This window comes from Lethenteron reissneri, chromosome 39 (assembly GCF_015708825.2).
Source record: "Lethenteron reissneri isolate LAM-NWPU_2019-01 chromosome 39, ASM1570882v1, whole genome shotgun sequence".
Classification (NCBI taxonomy): Eukaryota; Metazoa; Chordata; class Hyperoartia; order Petromyzontiformes; family Petromyzontidae; genus Lethenteron; species Lethenteron reissneri.
The window spans coordinates 2,634,224-2,652,219 of NC_083817.1; the positions used below are offsets into that span (position 1 = coordinate 2,634,224).

General features: G+C 50.2%; 1 protein-coding gene across 2 annotated transcripts; it reads right to left on the minus strand.

The window, feature by feature from the left end:
* Positions 1 to 661: 661 nt before the first annotated feature.
* Positions 662 to 13,176, minus strand: LOC133352040 (uncharacterized). Of its 2 annotated transcripts, XM_061567753.1 has the most exons (6): positions 12,848 to 13,174; positions 5,861 to 6,079; positions 5,387 to 5,464; positions 3,744 to 3,764; positions 2,438 to 2,598; positions 662 to 1,422 (listed from the first exon to the last, which is right to left on the minus strand). In XM_061567753.1, exons 1-6 carry the CDS (start codon positions 12,912 to 12,914, stop codon positions 1,378 to 1,380), a joined length of 591 nt encoding a protein of 196 aa, XP_061423737.1. In that variant the 5' UTR covers positions 12,915 to 13,174; the 3' UTR covers positions 662 to 1,377. The 2 variants fall into 2 exon arrangements, with proteins under 2 accessions (XP_061423737.1, XP_061423736.1); XM_061567752.1 differs by having other exon boundaries at positions 5,387 to 6,079; positions 12,848 to 13,176.
* Between the last annotated feature and the right edge of the window lie 4,820 nt (positions 13,177 to 17,996).

Here is a 17,996-nt window from a genome sequence, read left to right on the forward strand (position 1 = left end):
CTCGTTCAACAGTAGAATGACAAGAGCTGTACACGTGTTCTTTTTTTAACTTTGCGGTGAATATCCCCTTCAGTGGCTGCGGGGTTCATTCACCCAAAGTGCCAATACGATCAGTTATTTTACGTGTGATGTAGAGGCATGTTTTTGTGAGCATATGAATCGACGTGCCACTACGTGGCTATGATGCCTCATGATGACACGCAGGCTTGTGTTCATGCTCTGCGTTGGATGTCTTCACTATGAGAGGGGTAATAAAACACACTGTCCAGGGCAGGATATGGGAGCTGCTCAGTGTTTTGGAGTGTAATTCCTGGCCCAAGTACACTTACCAAGTACAGTCATGCTTCGGATAATGCGTAGCGGGCCTGGTGTGCGTCTACGTGAAATAAAACATGTTGAACTTTATGGATTAGAAAATGTTCTTTGCATATTTTCATGGTATGTTTGACAAACCCTCATCAATGTATGCTGAACTTCTTTTGCACCATACATAGCCAACCATGCCAATCAAGCCTGTGCGCCGTGCACCACCTGAACGCGCAGATCAACGTAAACGGCGCACGAGTTGGGATGTGTTTGTAATTCATCCGATGGAAAAGTCAAACTTTCTTTACATAGAAACCCACCTTGACAGGCACACCACTCGAACAAGAGTCCACGATTATCCCGGATGACGGCTCCGTTTTTATTTCTTAAGTGCCCGTCACGTTCGGCCGGCATCGTGGCCATCGGCTGAAGCAGAAGGATTCCCACTTGTATCCCCTGTCCTGCAGGAACCCAGTGAAACACGCCACATCCCGCAGGAGAGATCCCCTTGGCGAGCAGGGCAAAGAGCTCGTTTAATTTGACAACGAGCGCAATCTGTGCCATCTTCTACCGGCGTGTGTGGAGCATACGAGCCATCGCCACCATCCCGAGGCCCCGAGAGGTGACATTGCCACCCTAACCCACGACCACCGCCCCCCCTCGATCCTAAAAGAAAGGAAAAGCTGAAAGGTAACGTCTCATAAAGTTCCTCTTGACCCAGAAATACCCAGCAGATTGCAAAGTTCCCATGTGGGAGTGTACACAACGAGTGCTATTTTCCGCAATATATACATACATTCAGGCGCGTGTAGTAGTCGCAAACTTTTGAATTTGGCAACGCAAGTTAAGTATTGAGGAATTCAACGTCCATGCCCAGACCTTACGCTTGGGATGCTTGTGTTTGAAGTTGTTCGGCCATGGCTTTGGTTGACGCGATTGTGTAGGTGACGCGATTGTGTAGGTGACGCGATTGTGTAGGTGACGCGATTTTGTAGGTGACATGATTTTGGAGGTGAGCGAGTGCGGGGGGCGACACTTGAGCGTGCCTTGCGAGAGGGGCGTTGCAGCCGCTCATTTCCCGTAGCGAGCAAACGGCGATTCCTCCTTGAGGGTGTTCTGAAAGAGAGCGCACACAGACACAGCGTCGTGTGTGTGATCGCGATTTTCGGTCACACGTACGTATCTGTCATGGGGATGTGGAGTGGGGTTTCGTGGGGTTGAGGGGGATCCACTTTGGGCGAGTGTTTGCACACTGCTGTTGACTCGCAGTGACGTCAAACCTCCACCTCCATCGAGTCACTGCTGCTGGTGACGTGTGTGGACGTGAACAATGGGGAGACACGCTGCTGTTGCTGCTGTGCACAGTGACAACTCTTTCCCCAAGAAGGGCCGTCTAATTTACTACTGTTATGAGCCAAGAATGTCTGTATGGCCCACGCGTGACGTCACTCCACGTCGACCAGCCCCCCTCATTTATAATCATGAGCAGGTGACGTCCTCCAAATGGACCCCCCCCCCCTCATTAATAATTAGCGGGTGATGTCACTCCACATGGGGGGGGGGCGAGGCGCCTCCTCCCCCCTCAGCGTCAACTTACAACCCTCACTACAAAGGCAGAACCCTCACGTCACGCGATCTCCGTATCGCTGTTGAGATATCAAAGTAAAAAGGACGTCATGATGAACAAGGGATTATAACCTTTAAATGAAATAGGTCTGCGTCACCGCGGCCTTACAAATTGCACACGAATTGATGCAATGAATATCACGTCACGGTCTGCTTTTCGCTTGCAAGTTTCAGATTTACTGCAGTACACCCGTTCTTGGACGGGCAAAATGCTAGTTGGTGTATATTTGTCGTATATAGTGGACTGTTTTTCTGGGGCATTTAATTTTTCATCCTGAGTCCCAGCGATAAAAAGAAATGCAGAAGTTGTTTTGGGAGCCACAGGGCACAATTGTGGGCATGTTAGTGGGACTCAGCATAACCATGAAGGGTTCACAGGGGACAGGTTGGGCTGGAGATGGGCGTGGAGTGCAAGGAGATGTCAGTGGTAGGAGGTGGTAACGCCCCAAAGGCCCGAGAGGTCATGGGGACCAGGAGACAACCTCAGCCACTGCCGTGTGCTCACCATGGGCAGGTCCGTGAGCCGCTCAAACTCGGGCCCCTTCTGCGGGCCGAGGTGGCGATAGGCGATGAAGCCGAGAGCGGCGATCACGCCGAGAGACAGCAGCACGATGAGTGCCGTCGCCACGGGCGGGAAGGAGCCGCCCCGGTCATCCACGGTGGCACCTGCATCCGTGGCACATCGGCGGCGGGGGGTTACGGTCACTGGGCGAGCCTTCACGAGCCACCGATTGCCATCGCACCACAGATGGGGGCACCCTTCCTTTCCGAAGGCCGAATAGGGCTTTCAAATATTTGACCGGATCGGCAACGCAAAGGATATATTTCCACACCACACCCTGGTAGCTCTCACCATGGCCGGTGGCTACTGCTCAGTGCCACCACCTTCGGTCAACCGACCACCCGGGAAAATATTCGGTGATAAATTGAGGCCTGGCTAGGACGCTATGTAATGACTTGTGTATGCTCAGATTTACTTGAAACAACAAATGACCGAGCGTGATGAAACGTGATTAAACACGGTGCTGGCAGGTGGAAAATGTTCCCCTCTCGCACTCGATTCGTGCGACTCGGAGGCTTGCGGCGACGGCTAAATGCCGTTTTCAGAGCGGTTCGAAGTGGAAGGTCTCACGTGGCTGTTGGCGTGTAAGCCGTACATCGATCACTCCTGCTTAGAGCCAGGTGAGAGCCGACTGAGACACGGTGAGGACTGGTCGGTTGCGTGAAAACACCTCAAATAGTTTAATCTTTAAACACTTAAGGTAAGTACAAATAAAGGGATAAACTTCACGTGTCCTACGCAACTTCCATCTGGGGGTACATATTCGGCTGAAACGTTACAAGATACAGTTGTGAGATGCCCTGGAAAATAACTTTGATTACCCACAAACTCATTGCCCACACGGTCGGGTGTTTGTGACAGTAAACGGATTGAGTGCATGTCAATAATTAAGATCGTTGCGCGGCCATCTGTGGGGGGCGATGGCAGTACAAACAACAGCGGATTGTAGAGGGCGCCGATGAAGGTCGCGTGAGTTCTATACACGTGGGGTTATCAGGTTTCTCTTCCCACACCCCTCCGTTGCCGAGCAGAACACGGTGCACTGCTGTCAACTTTAATTGAGGTCCAATTATTAAAGCGAGTTCCATTAAAGCCACCTCAATCGCGTTACATTTCCGACAAAGACCACCTTCAGAGATTTCTGTTAACCGTCTCCCATTGCACCAGCCCTGACCCTAACCCGACGGTTCGAAACCCGTGCTGAAATGGAACGCTCCCGGAGATCGCTCCAAAGCGCGAAACGTCTTACCCGTTTCTCCCGTGCCGTTCACTGGGGGAGAGGGGAAGAAAACGCGCAGAAGTAAGGCTGGGTGCCGATGGTTCACTCGGCAGACAAACATGAAAGCTGACCCACGTGGGCCAATGTGCCTTTCCCAAATGCACGTGGCAGAACAGGTGGCAACACCCTGATGCTGAATTAAATTTGATTCTGGGGGTGGGGGCCAAGGCTGTTGTTTGTTTTTTGGGATGGGGGGAGCCTCTCTGTTTATAGTATTCAATTTCCCTGAACCTTTTTAACCCCCACCCGTGCCCCAATGATGCCAAACACTCCCATCGTTGTTCACCCTGCTGGCTGTTTCAGGGCTCTTTTGTAAACGTGATAGACGAATTGTAAAGCTAAATCAAAGTAAAAATGAACAAAACTTTTAACTTTGGCTCATAACCCACGGCGATGCGGCAATGCTATGGGTTTCATTGCCAATTAACCAGGGGCATTTATCAAAGTGCTGCGGGTTGTTTCTTCAACCATTTTAAAGTTATCTACTTGTGATTCTTGTATTATATGCATATTTATACATATTTATACAGTGCCTTAATCCAAGGTGCTTTAAACGATTATAAAATTGTACATAACATGATAATGGTTGAAACAAAGAGTGGGGTTATTAAAAGTGGTGATGTAGTTATGGTGAAGGGAGAACAGGTGGGAGAGGTTAAAAAGGGCAGGGGTAGTGGTAGGTGTAGGTGTAGGGGTGGTGATAGGTGTAGTGATAGGTGTAGGGGTTGTGATAGGGGTTGGGGTAGTGATAGGGGTTGGGGTAGTGATAGGGGTAGTGATGGGGTTGGGATAGGGGTAGTGATTTGGGTAGTGATAGTGGTTGGGTAGGGGTAGTGATGGGGGTTGGGGTAGTGATAATGGTAGTGATTTGGGTAGGGGTAGTGATAGGGGTAGTGATAGGTGTAGGGGTAGTGATGGGGTTGGGATAGGGGTTGGGGTAGTGATAGGGGTAGTGATTTGGGTAGTGATAGTGGTTGGGTAGGGGTAGTGATGGGGGTTGGGTAGTGATGGGGGTTGAGGTAGTGATAGGGGTAGGGGTAGTGATAGGTGTAGTGATAGGGGTAGTGATTGGGTAGTGCTGGTGGTTGGGTAGGGGTAGTGATGGGGATTGGGGTAGTGATAATGGTAGTGATTTGGGTAGGGGTAGTGATAGGGGTAGTGATAGGTGTAGGGGTAGTGATGGGGTTGGGATAGGTATTGGGGTAGTGATAGGGGTAGTGATTTGGGTAGTGTTAGTGGTTGGGTAGGGGTAGTGATGGGGGTTGGGGTAGTGATAGGGTAGGGTAGTGATAGGGGTAGTGATAGGGGTAGTGATTGGGTAGTGATAGTGATTTGGGTAGGGGTAGTGATGGGGGTTGGGGTAGGCCTGGTTATAGCTGGGGGGCAGGGAGCAGCAGTAGCAACATGGGCTGGGGAGAAGAGATGGGGGTTGTTTTAATGGAGAAACGGAAGCAGGTTAGTGAAGATCATTGTTTTACGTGCAGTGAGAGTTTGTACCACTGCACATAAAACTGTACAACATGTGTGTTGAGGAACCCCTCCAATCCAAGGTCCCTTACCCCCCCCCCCCCAGCCCCACGTGAACCCCAGGGCCCAGGCAAGGCCCTCCTCACCTGTGGTCTGGTTGGCCGTGGTGCTGGTGGCCGACGGCTCGCTCCCTGGTACTGGGGTCGGTGCCATCGACGGCGATGCTGCAGTAGAATTTGGAGATGTGGATGCATTTGAAGGTGTAGCGGTGGATGTATTTGTAGGTGTAGCGGTGGATGTATTTGTAGGTGTAGCGGTGGATGCATTTGTAGGTGTAGCGGTGGATGCATTTGTAGGTGTAGCGGTGGATGTATTTGTAGGTGTAGCGGTGGATGCATTTGTAGGTGTAGCGGTGGATGTATTTGTAGGTGTAGCGGTGGATGCATTTGTAGGTGTAGCGGTGGATGTATTTGTAGGTGTAGCGGTGGATGCATTTGTAGGTGTAGCGGTGGATGTATTTGAAGGTGTAGTATTGGATGCATTTGCAAGTGTAGTGGTGGATGTGGCTGAAGTGGATATTGTAAGGGAAGAAAGTGCAGTGGTTGTTGCTGTCGAAGCACCTGGGGACGTGGCCGAAGTGGGGACAGCGGTGGTGGTGGCGGTGGTGGTGGTGGCAGCAGCGGAGGTGGTGGCGGCGGTGGTGGTGGTGGCAGCAGCGGAGGTGGTGGCGGCAGTGGCGGTGGTGCTGCCGGTGGTGGTGGTGCTGGCAATCGTCACGGCTGTTGTTGTTGCCACCGTGCTGGATGGAACCGCAGTTAATGTTGTCGTTGTGGTGTTTTCTGTGAGGGGGTGGTGAGGACAGAAGCGCAGAGTTAAACCCCAACTCCAGGTCACGTGAGTTCAGTGTTCGAATCAGCAAGGGAATGACTCCCGAATGGCTCTACTCAAAGGTTTCCCAGACTCCAGTCCTCGCAACCCACAACGCCTCTGCCTTTCCACGCTCGCCAATCTTTTTTGCGTCTCAGGTACAAAGAGTCTGTGCGCGCTGTGCGCGTCAGATGATTTGTCAACAATATCTCCACGTGATGCGTCGAGCTCCCGATTCAAATTAACACCGGTCTCTACGTCACATGGGAGACGAGCGCGCACGCACGCACGCACACACGACATCTATTCGCAATCATCAGGGTCGTGGAGCGTGTAATGACAAAATGTGTATTCGAACGGCGAACACTGGTAGACATGGAGAGGCGCGTTGTAGGTCCATGCCAATAATACTGCATTGTGAAGTTACCGCGTGCAATGAGTTGATAATAATGAATCAAGTAATTAACTCGTGAGCCAGGTAAATAAACCCGTTGCTCTGAAACCCGCTGCTCCCTTAAGCGATAAGACCAACTTGGGCTGTGGCACACCGGGAGGTCGGGAAATTGCCGCCCCTTTCGCCAGGCGCGCTAACCGCTGCACTACCGCTCCCCACAGCACACAGCACCCACCGTGTGTGTACACAGCCGGCGACCCGAGTTCGATTCCCGCTCACGGCCAACACCAGTGACGGGCATCTGTGGGCATCCGTCGTGTTTCTGTGTCGTTTGCTGTTGCTACTTTCTGACCCGCCTCAACTGGACATCATCTGTGAAAAAGAGCTTCATGGCTCATCGGATTTCTCCAGGATAAATAGAGATTCTGAACCGGTCCTTGGCCCTTCCCTAGGTCGACCCAGCCTCAAATGAATACCTGGTGCGGTGTGTAAACATCACCACTGGGGAGACAAATGCGGCCGGGCATCGTGTTGGCCACCCACCCCCTCGTGTGCCGGCCTTCATAGGTGCTCGCTAACAGCACTTGAAGGTCGGGGGAACGGCCCGCGTCTCGCTCCCACGCCGATGTGGGGGGGGGGGGGGGGGGGCATTGTGACGTCACGAAGTCACGTGCCGTGTACGCGTGTCGAATCAGCGCGTGAGTTGACGCAGTAATTGTGTCGCCCAGGTGGTGAGAACTCCGGGGACCTGGGGAAGAGTCTCGTTTGCACGAGTGACTTGGGGCATTCGTCTGCTGCCGGCAGTGGGTGAACGTGGATTTCTGCCGCTGTCTGTCTGTGTGCGATTATCCGAACCGGGCCTGGGCCTCCCCTAGGTCGACTCAGCATCAAATGAGTACCTGCGGTATTCTGTGAACATCGCCGCTAGGGAGACAGGGAGACCCGGGCGTGGTGCTGGCCACCCAACCCCCTCGAGTGCCGTGCCGGCCTTCATAGGTGCTACTCGCTAACAGCACTTGCCCCAACAGTCTGTTAAGGCCATACGGGGAAAATCTTTGTTCTAATAACAATTGTGTGCTGGACTGTAATTTCTAATTTTGGCAAAATTGAATCCTGACACCGGCAGCACAATACCCCCCCCCCCCCTATCCTTTTGCGAATGACGTCAGGCGTTCATTAACGTGCACTGAAACATCGCAGTGATAACCAGGGCGGCCGCTGGTTTCGAACCGTGAACCTCTGAAATAAGCGGGGAACGCGCGCCAAAAAGTTGCACCCCCCCCCTCATATTTGCCAACCACCATGACGGCGATGAAAAGAGCACAAACACTTATGTAACGATGTGATTAGACCGTGCGAGACAAATCAAATATTGGGGGGCCCCCACCCTGACCGATTGCCGCACCCACTGGGCTGACAATGTCGTTACTACGTCACTGATGATGTAGTTACTACGTCACTGATAATGTAGTTACTACGTCACTGGTAATGTCGTTACTACGTCACTGGTAATGTAGTTACTACGCCACTGATAATGTAGTTACTACGCCACTGATAATGTAGTTACTACGTCACTGGTAATGTCGTTACTACGCCACTGATAATGTAGTTACTACGTCACTGGTAATGTCGTTACTACGCCACTGATAATGTAGTTACTACGTCACTGGTAATGTCGTTACTACGCCACTGATAATGTAGTTACTACGTCACTGGTAATGTCGTTATTACGCCACTGATAATGTAGTTACTACGTCACTGGTAATGTCGTTATTACGCCACTGATAATGTAGTTACTACACCATTGATAACACTGTGTAACAAAAATGTTTTTTGTTCCTGGGTAGTAAGTGTTATTTCCTAATTGCTTATGACTCAAAAGTAAAGAAAGTGGGTATTATTCCCCACAAACTTTGCTTTTGTGACCAGAACATTGATATTTTGAAATTGTCCTATTTTCAATGAGAAAACGTACGAATTTGTGTCTTTTCGTTCACATAAAGCACCTTGGTGTCTAAATATTTTGTAGTATTTTTTTATTACTTTAGTATAAATACATGTTAATTTTAATTCAAATGTTTTTTTCTGACTTTATGTGAACGAAAAGACACAAATTCGCCCGTTTTCTCATTGAAAATAGGTCAATTTCAAAATATCACTGTCCTGGTCACAAAAGCAAAGTTTGTGGGGAATAATAGCCACTTTCTGTACTTTTTATGCATAAGCAGTCTTTCCGACAGACCTGTTCTTCACCTGAGGACTGCTGCTTCTGTCGTGGCCGAAACGTCGTGAGAATTGTATTTTATTGTTTTATTTTTAATCTTTTATTATTTCCCTTCTACGTGACTTTACCGAACTGGGCGCCTGGGCGCTGTTGTTGATTGTTCCACGCTCAGCACTTCTCAGCGGTGACGTCGCCTTGCCGAACGATTTATTTTTAATTAAGGAAAAAAACCACACCAAAAAATACAGTCGACTTGTGTGTTTTTTTTCGTGTGCGCATACGTCAACAGACTTGCGGTTGTGTCTCTAAGGCGCATTTACAGAGACGGTGGATATTTCTCTTCTTCTTGTTTCTTTCGGTAAAGTCACGTAGAAGGGAAGTAATAAAATAATAAAAATAAAACATAATAAAACAATTCTCACGACGTTTCGGCTACAACGCAAGCAGCCGTCCTCAGGTGAAGAATGAGACACTACCAAACTAGGAGCTTATATATAAGCTGCATTGGGGGTTGAAGAGCGCCTTAACAAAAAGAATGTGCATGTGAAGAGGGATTTAGCATATTCATGGAAAATGCGTAGGCGTTGGGCGGGGGGGTGTCAAAGTCATATTATGCCCATGCATTATGCAGGATCAGCAGCAACCAAGGGGGGTGCAGGGATTAGCAGTAACAAAGGAAAGGAATGTTAATGATATGTAGCTGCAGTTACTCAACAACCACGTAGAAAACTAAAGTATAAACTACATAAAAAACTAAAGTATAAACTGCATCGCACCATCAGTATACTTACTATACTCTATAATAAGCTGAGTTACTAACAGCAAGTAATACATTACAATTTTACCTCGTAAAAATTCTATAATATGCTTCCATCTAAACCTTATTCTCTTACATCACACGAGCATATACCGTACTATATACTGCCATAGATAAACCCAACATTAAATTATATACTGTATTGCTGTAAACCAACCTATATCTTATACATTTGCCGTAGGATTCTAGATTTGAGGCTTTCGTGACTGCAAGGATTCATACTCTGAGGTTTTTTCGGTAAAGTCACGTAGATAACAAATAAAAAATAAAAAATAATATAAATAATAATGATTGTATTTCTATCATTATTTATATTATTTATAATTATTATTTTTACCTGCGTGACTTTACCGAAAAAACCTAAGAGTATTGCCGTAGGAGTTGTACCGATTTTGCTGCGAGGTTGACCTACCAGCAGCAGCAGCTATCGGGGCACAGCAAATTGGGTTCGTGAACGCATCTGTGCGCAACTGTTTACAAATCGTGTTCATCCGTGTCCGTACGCGTGGCGTTGGGAGTATTTACGGGGGGGGGGGGGCATTCCCATCATAGGTGTTTACTCGCTGACAGCACTTGCCCCAAAAGTCTGTGAAGGCTATACGGGGGATATTTGTCTTTGGCCTCCTTCCACTGCACCGTGGACCCGGTGAGGATTTAGCGAGTGCAGGAATTGGAGTAAAGATAGCGCGGTCAGGTCCTGCAATTTTCATATCGGGGCTCTCTGACACATTCGATCACTATTGAGTCGCGACATAGCCAGCACGAGTGGCGTGTAGCATCGTATCGACAAGGATCGATTCTAGCAACTCACTCCGCGACGGGATTTCTGGTGAAAAATAAACAACATAACCAGCGTGCACACTGGAGCCATGCACTTTTGAATCAACATTGAAAACCCATTTCACTTGAACTCATTTTTGTGTTTAGTTATATTGATATTTTTACGTGTCTTGATTTTATAGGAAGGACTACCTTAGTTCAATCTATACTGTAAAGTATTGCGATGTGCTCTTTAGTGGAGAGGTGAGTTGTCACTCCTTCCCCCGCACCTCCGATTAGCACGGTTGGCTACGTACGGTGCGAAAGAAGTTCAACGTACATGCATCGCATTGGGACTCATCGGCATCGTATCTGCTGCTGTACGCCAGGGCCCAATGAACCCCTCCCTCGATCCCTCTCTCTGTGTGTGTGTGTAGCCCGAGGGTGCACAACGCGTGACTGCTGCTGCTGCTCCAGGCACCCCCCCCCCCCCCCCACGTGACAACACACAATGGACGAGTTGCTCATCCCATCACTCCCCGCGTCGGCCGAGACGTTTCTGCTGACACGCGTTCCTCTGTGCGCACGTCACGTGTGCGTACAAGTGTACACGTGTGTACAAGTGTATGTGTGTTGTGTACAAGTGTGTGTCTGTACAAACACGTGCAAGTGTACACGTGTGTACAAGTGTATGTGTGTTGTGTACACACACGGTGCTGTGTGTATACACACACACACACGTGCACGTGTACACGTGTGTACACACACGGTGCTGTGTGATGTGGGGTGCGGTAGTGTAGAGGTTAGCGCACCTGCGCTATCCGGCGACCCGAGTTCGATTCCCGCTCACGGCCAACACCAGTGACGGGCATCTGTGCACTCGTGTCGTGTTTGTGTATCGTTTGCTGTTGTTACTTTCTGACCCGCTTCGACTGGGCATCATCTGTGAAAAATAACTTCATGACTCATCGGATTTCTCCAGGATAAATACAGATTCTGAACCGGTTCTTGACCCTTCCCTCGGTCGACTCAGCCTCAAATGAGTACCTGGTGCGGTGTGTAAACATCACCGCTGGGGAGACAAAGGCCGACGGGCATCGTGCACACACCCCTCGTGTGCTGGCCTTCATAGGTGCTCGCTAACAGCACTTTCCCCAACAGTCTGTTAAAGGCTACGTCTGTATTTGGGATACTTTGTATCTGTACACGCGCCTCCGTGTGTCCACCTGAATCCGTTGATTCCCGCTCACGATTCCCGCTCCCCTCGAATGGTGATGGTGTGGCCAGGATTATTGTTGCTTTGTGATTATGGTTACATTCGGAACGAAACGCACCCAAGAGGACGTCGACCGGGGAGATGGAGCAATGAAATCAGCTCCTCGTGTAGAGAGGCAGGTGCCGTGTGGGTCATCACATCGCAGGATCGCGGGAGCTGACTGCGGCTTGGGGAGGCCATCATCCAGCAGTGGTTGAGTGATTGTGATGATGATGAAGTTAGATACTGGATTCTATTTCGGTTTGCTTAACGAAAGCGGAACTGAACGATTATTATTTTATTTTTTCATGGAAGAACAAAGCGTTTAAAAGAAAACATCTCGTGTGCAAGGGTCTTCAGAGCGTCGACTGACGCGTACACAGCCGAGCAGCTACGATGAGCTTAGGTGAGTGGGTGGGTAGGTGAGTGGGTGAGAGTGGGTAGGTGAGTGGGTGAGAGTGGGTAGGTGAGTGGGTGGGTAGGTGAGTGGGTGAGAGTGGGTGGGTGAGTGGGTGGGTAGGTGAGTGGGTGAGTGGGTAGGTGAGTGGGTGAGAGTGGGTAGGAGAATGGGTGAGAGTGGGTAGGTGAGTGGATAGGTGAGTGGGTAGGTGGGTAGGTGAGTGGGTGAGAGTGGGTGATAGTGGGTAGGAGAGTGGGTGAGAGTGGGTAGGAGAGTGGGTGGGTGAGTGGGTGAGAGTGGGTAGGTGAGTGGGTAGGTGAGTGCTCCGAGTCAGGTGTCAGGTTCAGGGCCGGAGCTACTTAGGGTGAGGGATATGGGCTCGGAGGTTAGCCGTAGATTACCCTCAGGGTTAACTTTAATGGTCAGGAATCTCGGAGGGTAAGGTTTGGGGCGAGTTGTAAGTCAGATACGCGCAGCGCACTCTGCGTGCGGGTCTCAGGGGTGAGTTTCGGGGGTGAGTTTCAGCTAAGATCGGCGCTTTATATCAGCCGTGACAGTCCGGATCGCTGTTTCCCGGGCGCTTTGTTCGGACCACGCATCCACCTCGACTCATTCTGTCCTCGCGATGCTGAGCTTGCCAGGATCATAGCAACATATGGTCAAACGCTGCCGGTCCATTGGGACAGACCGACATACCGCGTGAACTCCAGCCGCAGTGCCATACACACCTATAATCCCCGCCTCGCAAGTCGGCCGCGCCGCGTTCGCGACAACATTTCGAGCGAGAAACGCGCGCACGCTGTTCGCGTCAAGCGTGCGGGAGAGGCTGCGTTAGCCCAAGTGTCTGCGGGGTGGGTGGTGCAGGAGGGGGTTGCCCAGGGAGTCACTCACCGGCGTCTGCGAGGGGGTGCAGCCAGACTCCAAGAGCCAGCACGAAGATCCACGCGGCGGCGCGCATCTTCGCTGCGCTGTGATCCAGGCGGGCGAGGGCCGACGGTTCGCGTCCCTACCCGAGACGGGACGGAGGAGGAGGAGGAGGAGGGCGAGTGGGGAACGGGCGAGAGGGGGTGCCCCCGCGGTTATCCGTCGTCGCCTTAGCCCTGGCTGCGATGGACCGAGTGATGGGAGTGACGATGGGAGTGTGCACGGCGGAGTGGCGCTGCGTGGGGCATCATCATCATCAGCAGGTCGCGTGGGCGCGCGTCATCGCCGCTTGTACACGTGTAACTAGGGCGGGCGTGACTTGGAATTCCTCGCGCGTGTGTCTGGGTGTGTCTGGGTGTGCGTGTGTGTGTCTTGGTGTGCGTGTGTCTGGGTGTGCGTGTGTGTGTCTTGGTGTGCGTGTGTCTGGGTGTGCGTGTGTGTGTCTTGGTGTGCGTGTGTCTGGGTGTGCGTGTGTGTGTCTTGGTGTGCGTGTGTCTGGGTGTGCGTGTGTGTGTCTTGGTGTGCGTGTGTCTGGGTGTGCGTGTGTGTGTCTTGGTGTGCGTGTGTGTGTCTGGGTGTGCGTGTGTGTGTCTTGGTGTGCGTGTGTCTGGGTGTGCGTGTGTGTGTCTTGGTGTGCGTGTGTGTGTCTGGGTGTGCGTGTGTGTGTCTTGGTGTGCGTGTGTTTGGGTGTGCGTGTGTGTGTCTTGGTGTGCGTGTGTGTGTCTGGGTGTGCGTGTGTGTGTCTTGGTGTGCGTGTGTGTGTCTGGGTGTGCGTGTGTGTGTCTTGGTGTGCGTGTGTGTGTCTGGGTGTGCGTGTGTGTGTCTTGGTGTGCGTGTGTGTGTCTGGGTGTGCGTGTGTGTGTCTTGGTGTGCGTGTGTGTGTCTGGGTGTGCGTGTGTGTGTCTTGGTGTGCGTGTGTCTGGGTGTGCGTGTGTGTGTCTTGGTGTGCGTGTGTCTTGGTGTGCGTGTGTGTGACTGTGTGTGTGTGTCTGGGTGTGCGTTTGGGTGTGCGTGTCTGGGTGTGTGTGTGTGTCTGTGTGTCTGGGTGTGCGTCTGTGTGTGTCTGTGTGTCTGGGTGTGCGTCTGTGTGTGTCTGGGTGTGCGTGTGTGTCTGTGTGTGTCTGGGTGTGTGTGTGGGTGTGTCTGTGTGTGCGTGTGTGTGTCTGTGTGTGTCTGGGTGTGTGTGTGTCTGGGTGTGTCTTTGCGTGTCGAAGGAGCGGTGGTGCCGCATTGCGCTACGAACCTGGTGACCCCAGTTCGATTCCCGCTCACGGCCGGAACCAGTGACGATTATAGGAACCGGTCCTTGTCCCTTCCCTAGGTCGACTCGGCCTCAAACGAGTACCTGGTCCTGTGTGTAAATATCGTAACTAGGAAGACAAAGCCAGCCGGGCGTGGTGCTGGCCTTCATATGTGTTCGCAAACAGCACTTGCCCCAAAAGGTCTTTGTGTCCGCGCGTTTGCGTGTTTGTGTATACTTAATGTGTCTATGTATACTTAATGTGTCTGTGTATACCTAATGTGTTTGTGTATGTGTGCGGTGGCAGAGTGGTGAGCGAACACACAACCCGAGTTCCATTTCACGGTCAACAGCGGCCGGCCCCACTCTCGACGTGGGCTACACGGGGGATCTTTGTCTCTTGGGCATTTATGCAATTTTCTTTGGACATGTCTTTGTATGCGTCCCTCGGTGTGTCTGGGAGTGAGTGAGTGCGTGTGTTTGTTTTGTTTCTGGGTGCATATGTGGGGGGGGGGGGGGGGTGCAGTGGTTAGCGCAGCGCGCCACGAACCCTGGTCACCTAAGTTCAATTCTCGCGCACGGCCAACATCGGTGAAGAATACCTGAACTGGTCTTGAACACCCCCAAAGTCCACTCAGGACTTCAAGCGAGCAGCTGCCGCGGGGTGTACACATCAGCAGCACCGGGGAGACAAAGGCGAGCAGGCGTGGCTCTGGCCACTTCGGCACCTACAGGCGAGGGGACACAGAAGGCTGTACGTGTAGGTGGAGGTCGCTGAGGTTATATTGTGCTGCGTATTTGGCGAGGTAGACCCGGGTTACAGAGAAGCAAACACAAAAGCAGTTACAGTAGTGTATTGAAAAAACGAGCCATACAAACACACACCCACACAATACGGGCGAATACAACACAAACGCAGTTAATCGATCCCAGGCTAATGTATACTACTTCTCTGTATGTTATCTTTTTCAAAAGGAAATTCAACAAAGAACCACACACAACAAAAAACCCCACCAATCCTCAAACACCCCAGACCCGAAGTGTACCCATGTCACGTCCCTGCGTGGGCAGCAAGAGGAAGGGTGGCGAGGAATGGTCCAAAGTGAAAACCCACGAGCATCATCCCGAATCTCGCTGTCTCGAACATCACCATGGCAGACACACGAAGAGAGACGCCCGCGAGGACGACCCTGCGGAGATGGAGCGATACGACGAGCTCGGACGCAGCTCCCCCGCGAGGATTGATCGTCTGCATGACGATCAATCCTCGCGGGCTTGGGAAGGGTTTCATTCAGCAGTGGATCGATCACGACCGGTGATGAGGCGCGCGGAGATGAAGATGCAGTTTTGTGGGGACTGATCCGTCAAGTTCTATATGCTGGGAGTTACTCATTGGGCCATGATTACAAGTTAAACAATTCATTCATGTTACCGCCAAAGTAAGTTTCCCCAGGCTACAAAGCACCCAAGGGATATTAATGAACTATTTCAACATATAATGTTCATCTTAAACAAACAAAATGTATGTATTGATTGAGTGTACAGTAATAAATTTCGATTTAAAGCTTTCGTGAGTGCAGGGATTCATCTTCTTGGTTCTTTCGGTAAAGTCACGTAGAAGGGAAATAATAAAATAAAGCATTATAAAATATTTATTTTATTATGCTTTATTTTTATTATTAACCAAGAAGATGTACAGTAATGGTCAAGCAGCTGATCGATGAGCTCGCGTGCGGAGTGAGATGGCTTGCGGCATCGCAGGAGCACGATGATATTGACGACTTCGTCTAGCAGTGGATAGATCATGGCTCGTCACGACACATGAGCAGTGGCTAATGGGTGGCGCAGCGTGTGGGATGTAACGCACGCACTCGCGCGGGGCGTTTTGTTCGTGGTTAAGTGATGATGATGATGATGGTTAGCAACGCCATCGACAAATACGGGAACCGGTCCTGAGCCTCCCTTAGGTCGACTCAGCCTTAAGTGAGCACCTGGCCTCGCGTGGTGCTGACCACACAATTCCGTCATGTGCTGTGTTGGCCTCCGTAGATACTTGCGAATGGCGAGCACTTGCCCAAACGTTCTGTCGAGACTATACGGGGGGGATCTTTGTCTTTGCGTCTGAGTGGCTGAGTGGCTTGAGGCTTTGTGACCTTCATGTGCTGGAGTGAATCGCGAGCCACGGACTCTTTGAGGGCCTCGGATCGTGGCCGCGGCACATTTCACCTGTGCAGGAATGTGCTGAGCAGGAGCGTGTCGAGGAGGGGCGTGGAGGCACGGGAAACGCGCACGCCCATGCCCCGGACCTGTGGCTTATAAGTTCAAATTAATAAAAGCTGTATGATACAGCAATCGTGCTGTGACGGTTCCACCTGAAGACGGAAGCTTGTGTTGCCTCCGAAACGTCGTGATTTTTATTTTATTTTTTATTTTACTTTTATTAATTTACATTTTTTACCTACGTGACTTTACCGAAAAAACCTAAGAATATGAATCCTTGCAGTCACGAAAGCTTCAAATCTAGAATTATAAGTTCAACACCATTACGACACGGCTGTGCAAGGCCATTGTTTCAAAACGTCGGGTTTTGTCTGTCCTTCACGCTGCCACTGCTAGGATAGTTTTGCCTTTATTTACAGACATTTCCTGCTTAATTCCTACACCGACGTTTAAACGTCTCGCCCAATATTTCCCCAGGATTCATATTCTTAGATTTTTTCGGTAAAGTCACGTAGGTAAAATTTTAAAATTAATAAAATTTCCGTTCTCACTTGATACAGCTATCGTGCTGTGACGGTTCTACCTGAAGACGGAAGCTTGTGTTGCCTCCGAAACGTCGTGATTTTTATTTTATTTTTTATTTTACTTTTATTCATTTTTTATTTTTTACCTACGTGACTTTACCGAAAAAAACCTAAGAATATGAATCCTTGCAGTCACGAAAGCTTCAAATCTAGAATTTCCCCAGGAGGCTGGGACACCAGAAGGTGGCACGTGACGAGTAGCCACGGCCAGGGCGGGATGTGCACTGGATGTTGGTGTGCGGGGATGCGGACATATTTTCCGGATGAAATTAAATCCCCACCTCTACTCGACCAACGTGGCTTTCGGCTGTGAAGAGTGTGAAGAGTGCTGACGTGACGATGTCTGCTTGCTCTGCTCTGCTGTTCCCCTTGTCACGCATCGCCCATCAACTGTCACGATTCGTGAACACGACTATAATTGACTTAAAGCTTTCGTGACAGCAGGAATTTATATTCTGTGTGTCTTTAGGTAAAGTCACGAAGATAGGTTTAAAGAAAATAACAAATAACTACATTGTAGCTTGACGTGGCGGTATTTGCTTATCAACATCACCAAACCTTATCAAAGAAAACGATTATAAATGTTTCAGATTTTCTTGTATGGTTTATTTATTTATTTTTTTAAACAACTTCTTGTATTGTCTTGTTTATATAACCGAGCTCTCAACCCGGCGAGCCGAGTTTCAATTCTCGGCCACGGCTGATATCAGTGGCGAGTGATGTCCGAACTGGTCATTGGCATCTTCCAAACCACATTGACCAGCGTGGTGATGGCCAAACAACCCCCACAACTGTCACAGTGTCGAGGAAGTGGGCGAGGGGAGCGTCTTGTGGCTCTTCATCCAGCAGTAGATTGACACAGCGCTGTCCTGTTAATGGTATCACAACTGTTGACATTATGAGACCTCCTTTACCAGTGGCAAAATATAGTAGTAGGTTTTTTTTACCCTTTCAACTGGTACAAAACTGACACCTTTATACAAGGCATCATGTTTGCAATAACCGCAACACAAGCAGTCAAAATGCAAACAAAAAGAAAAAACTCTGATAATGGTAATGATATGCACTGTCC

Coding starts and splice junctions, on each gene's coding strand:
- LOC133352040 (XM_061567752.1), bottom strand. CDS start 12,914: ATGCGCGCCGCCGCGTGGATCTTCGTGCTGGCTCTTGGAGTCTGGCTG. Junction 2,599..3,743: donor GAACGGCACGGGAGAAACGG/GTAAGACGTTTC, acceptor CCACGGATGCAG/GTGCCACCGTGGATGACCGG. Junction 1,423..2,437: donor GGCTCACGGACCTGCCCATG/GTGAGCACACGG, acceptor GCTCTCTTTCAG/AACACCCTCAAGGAGGAATC.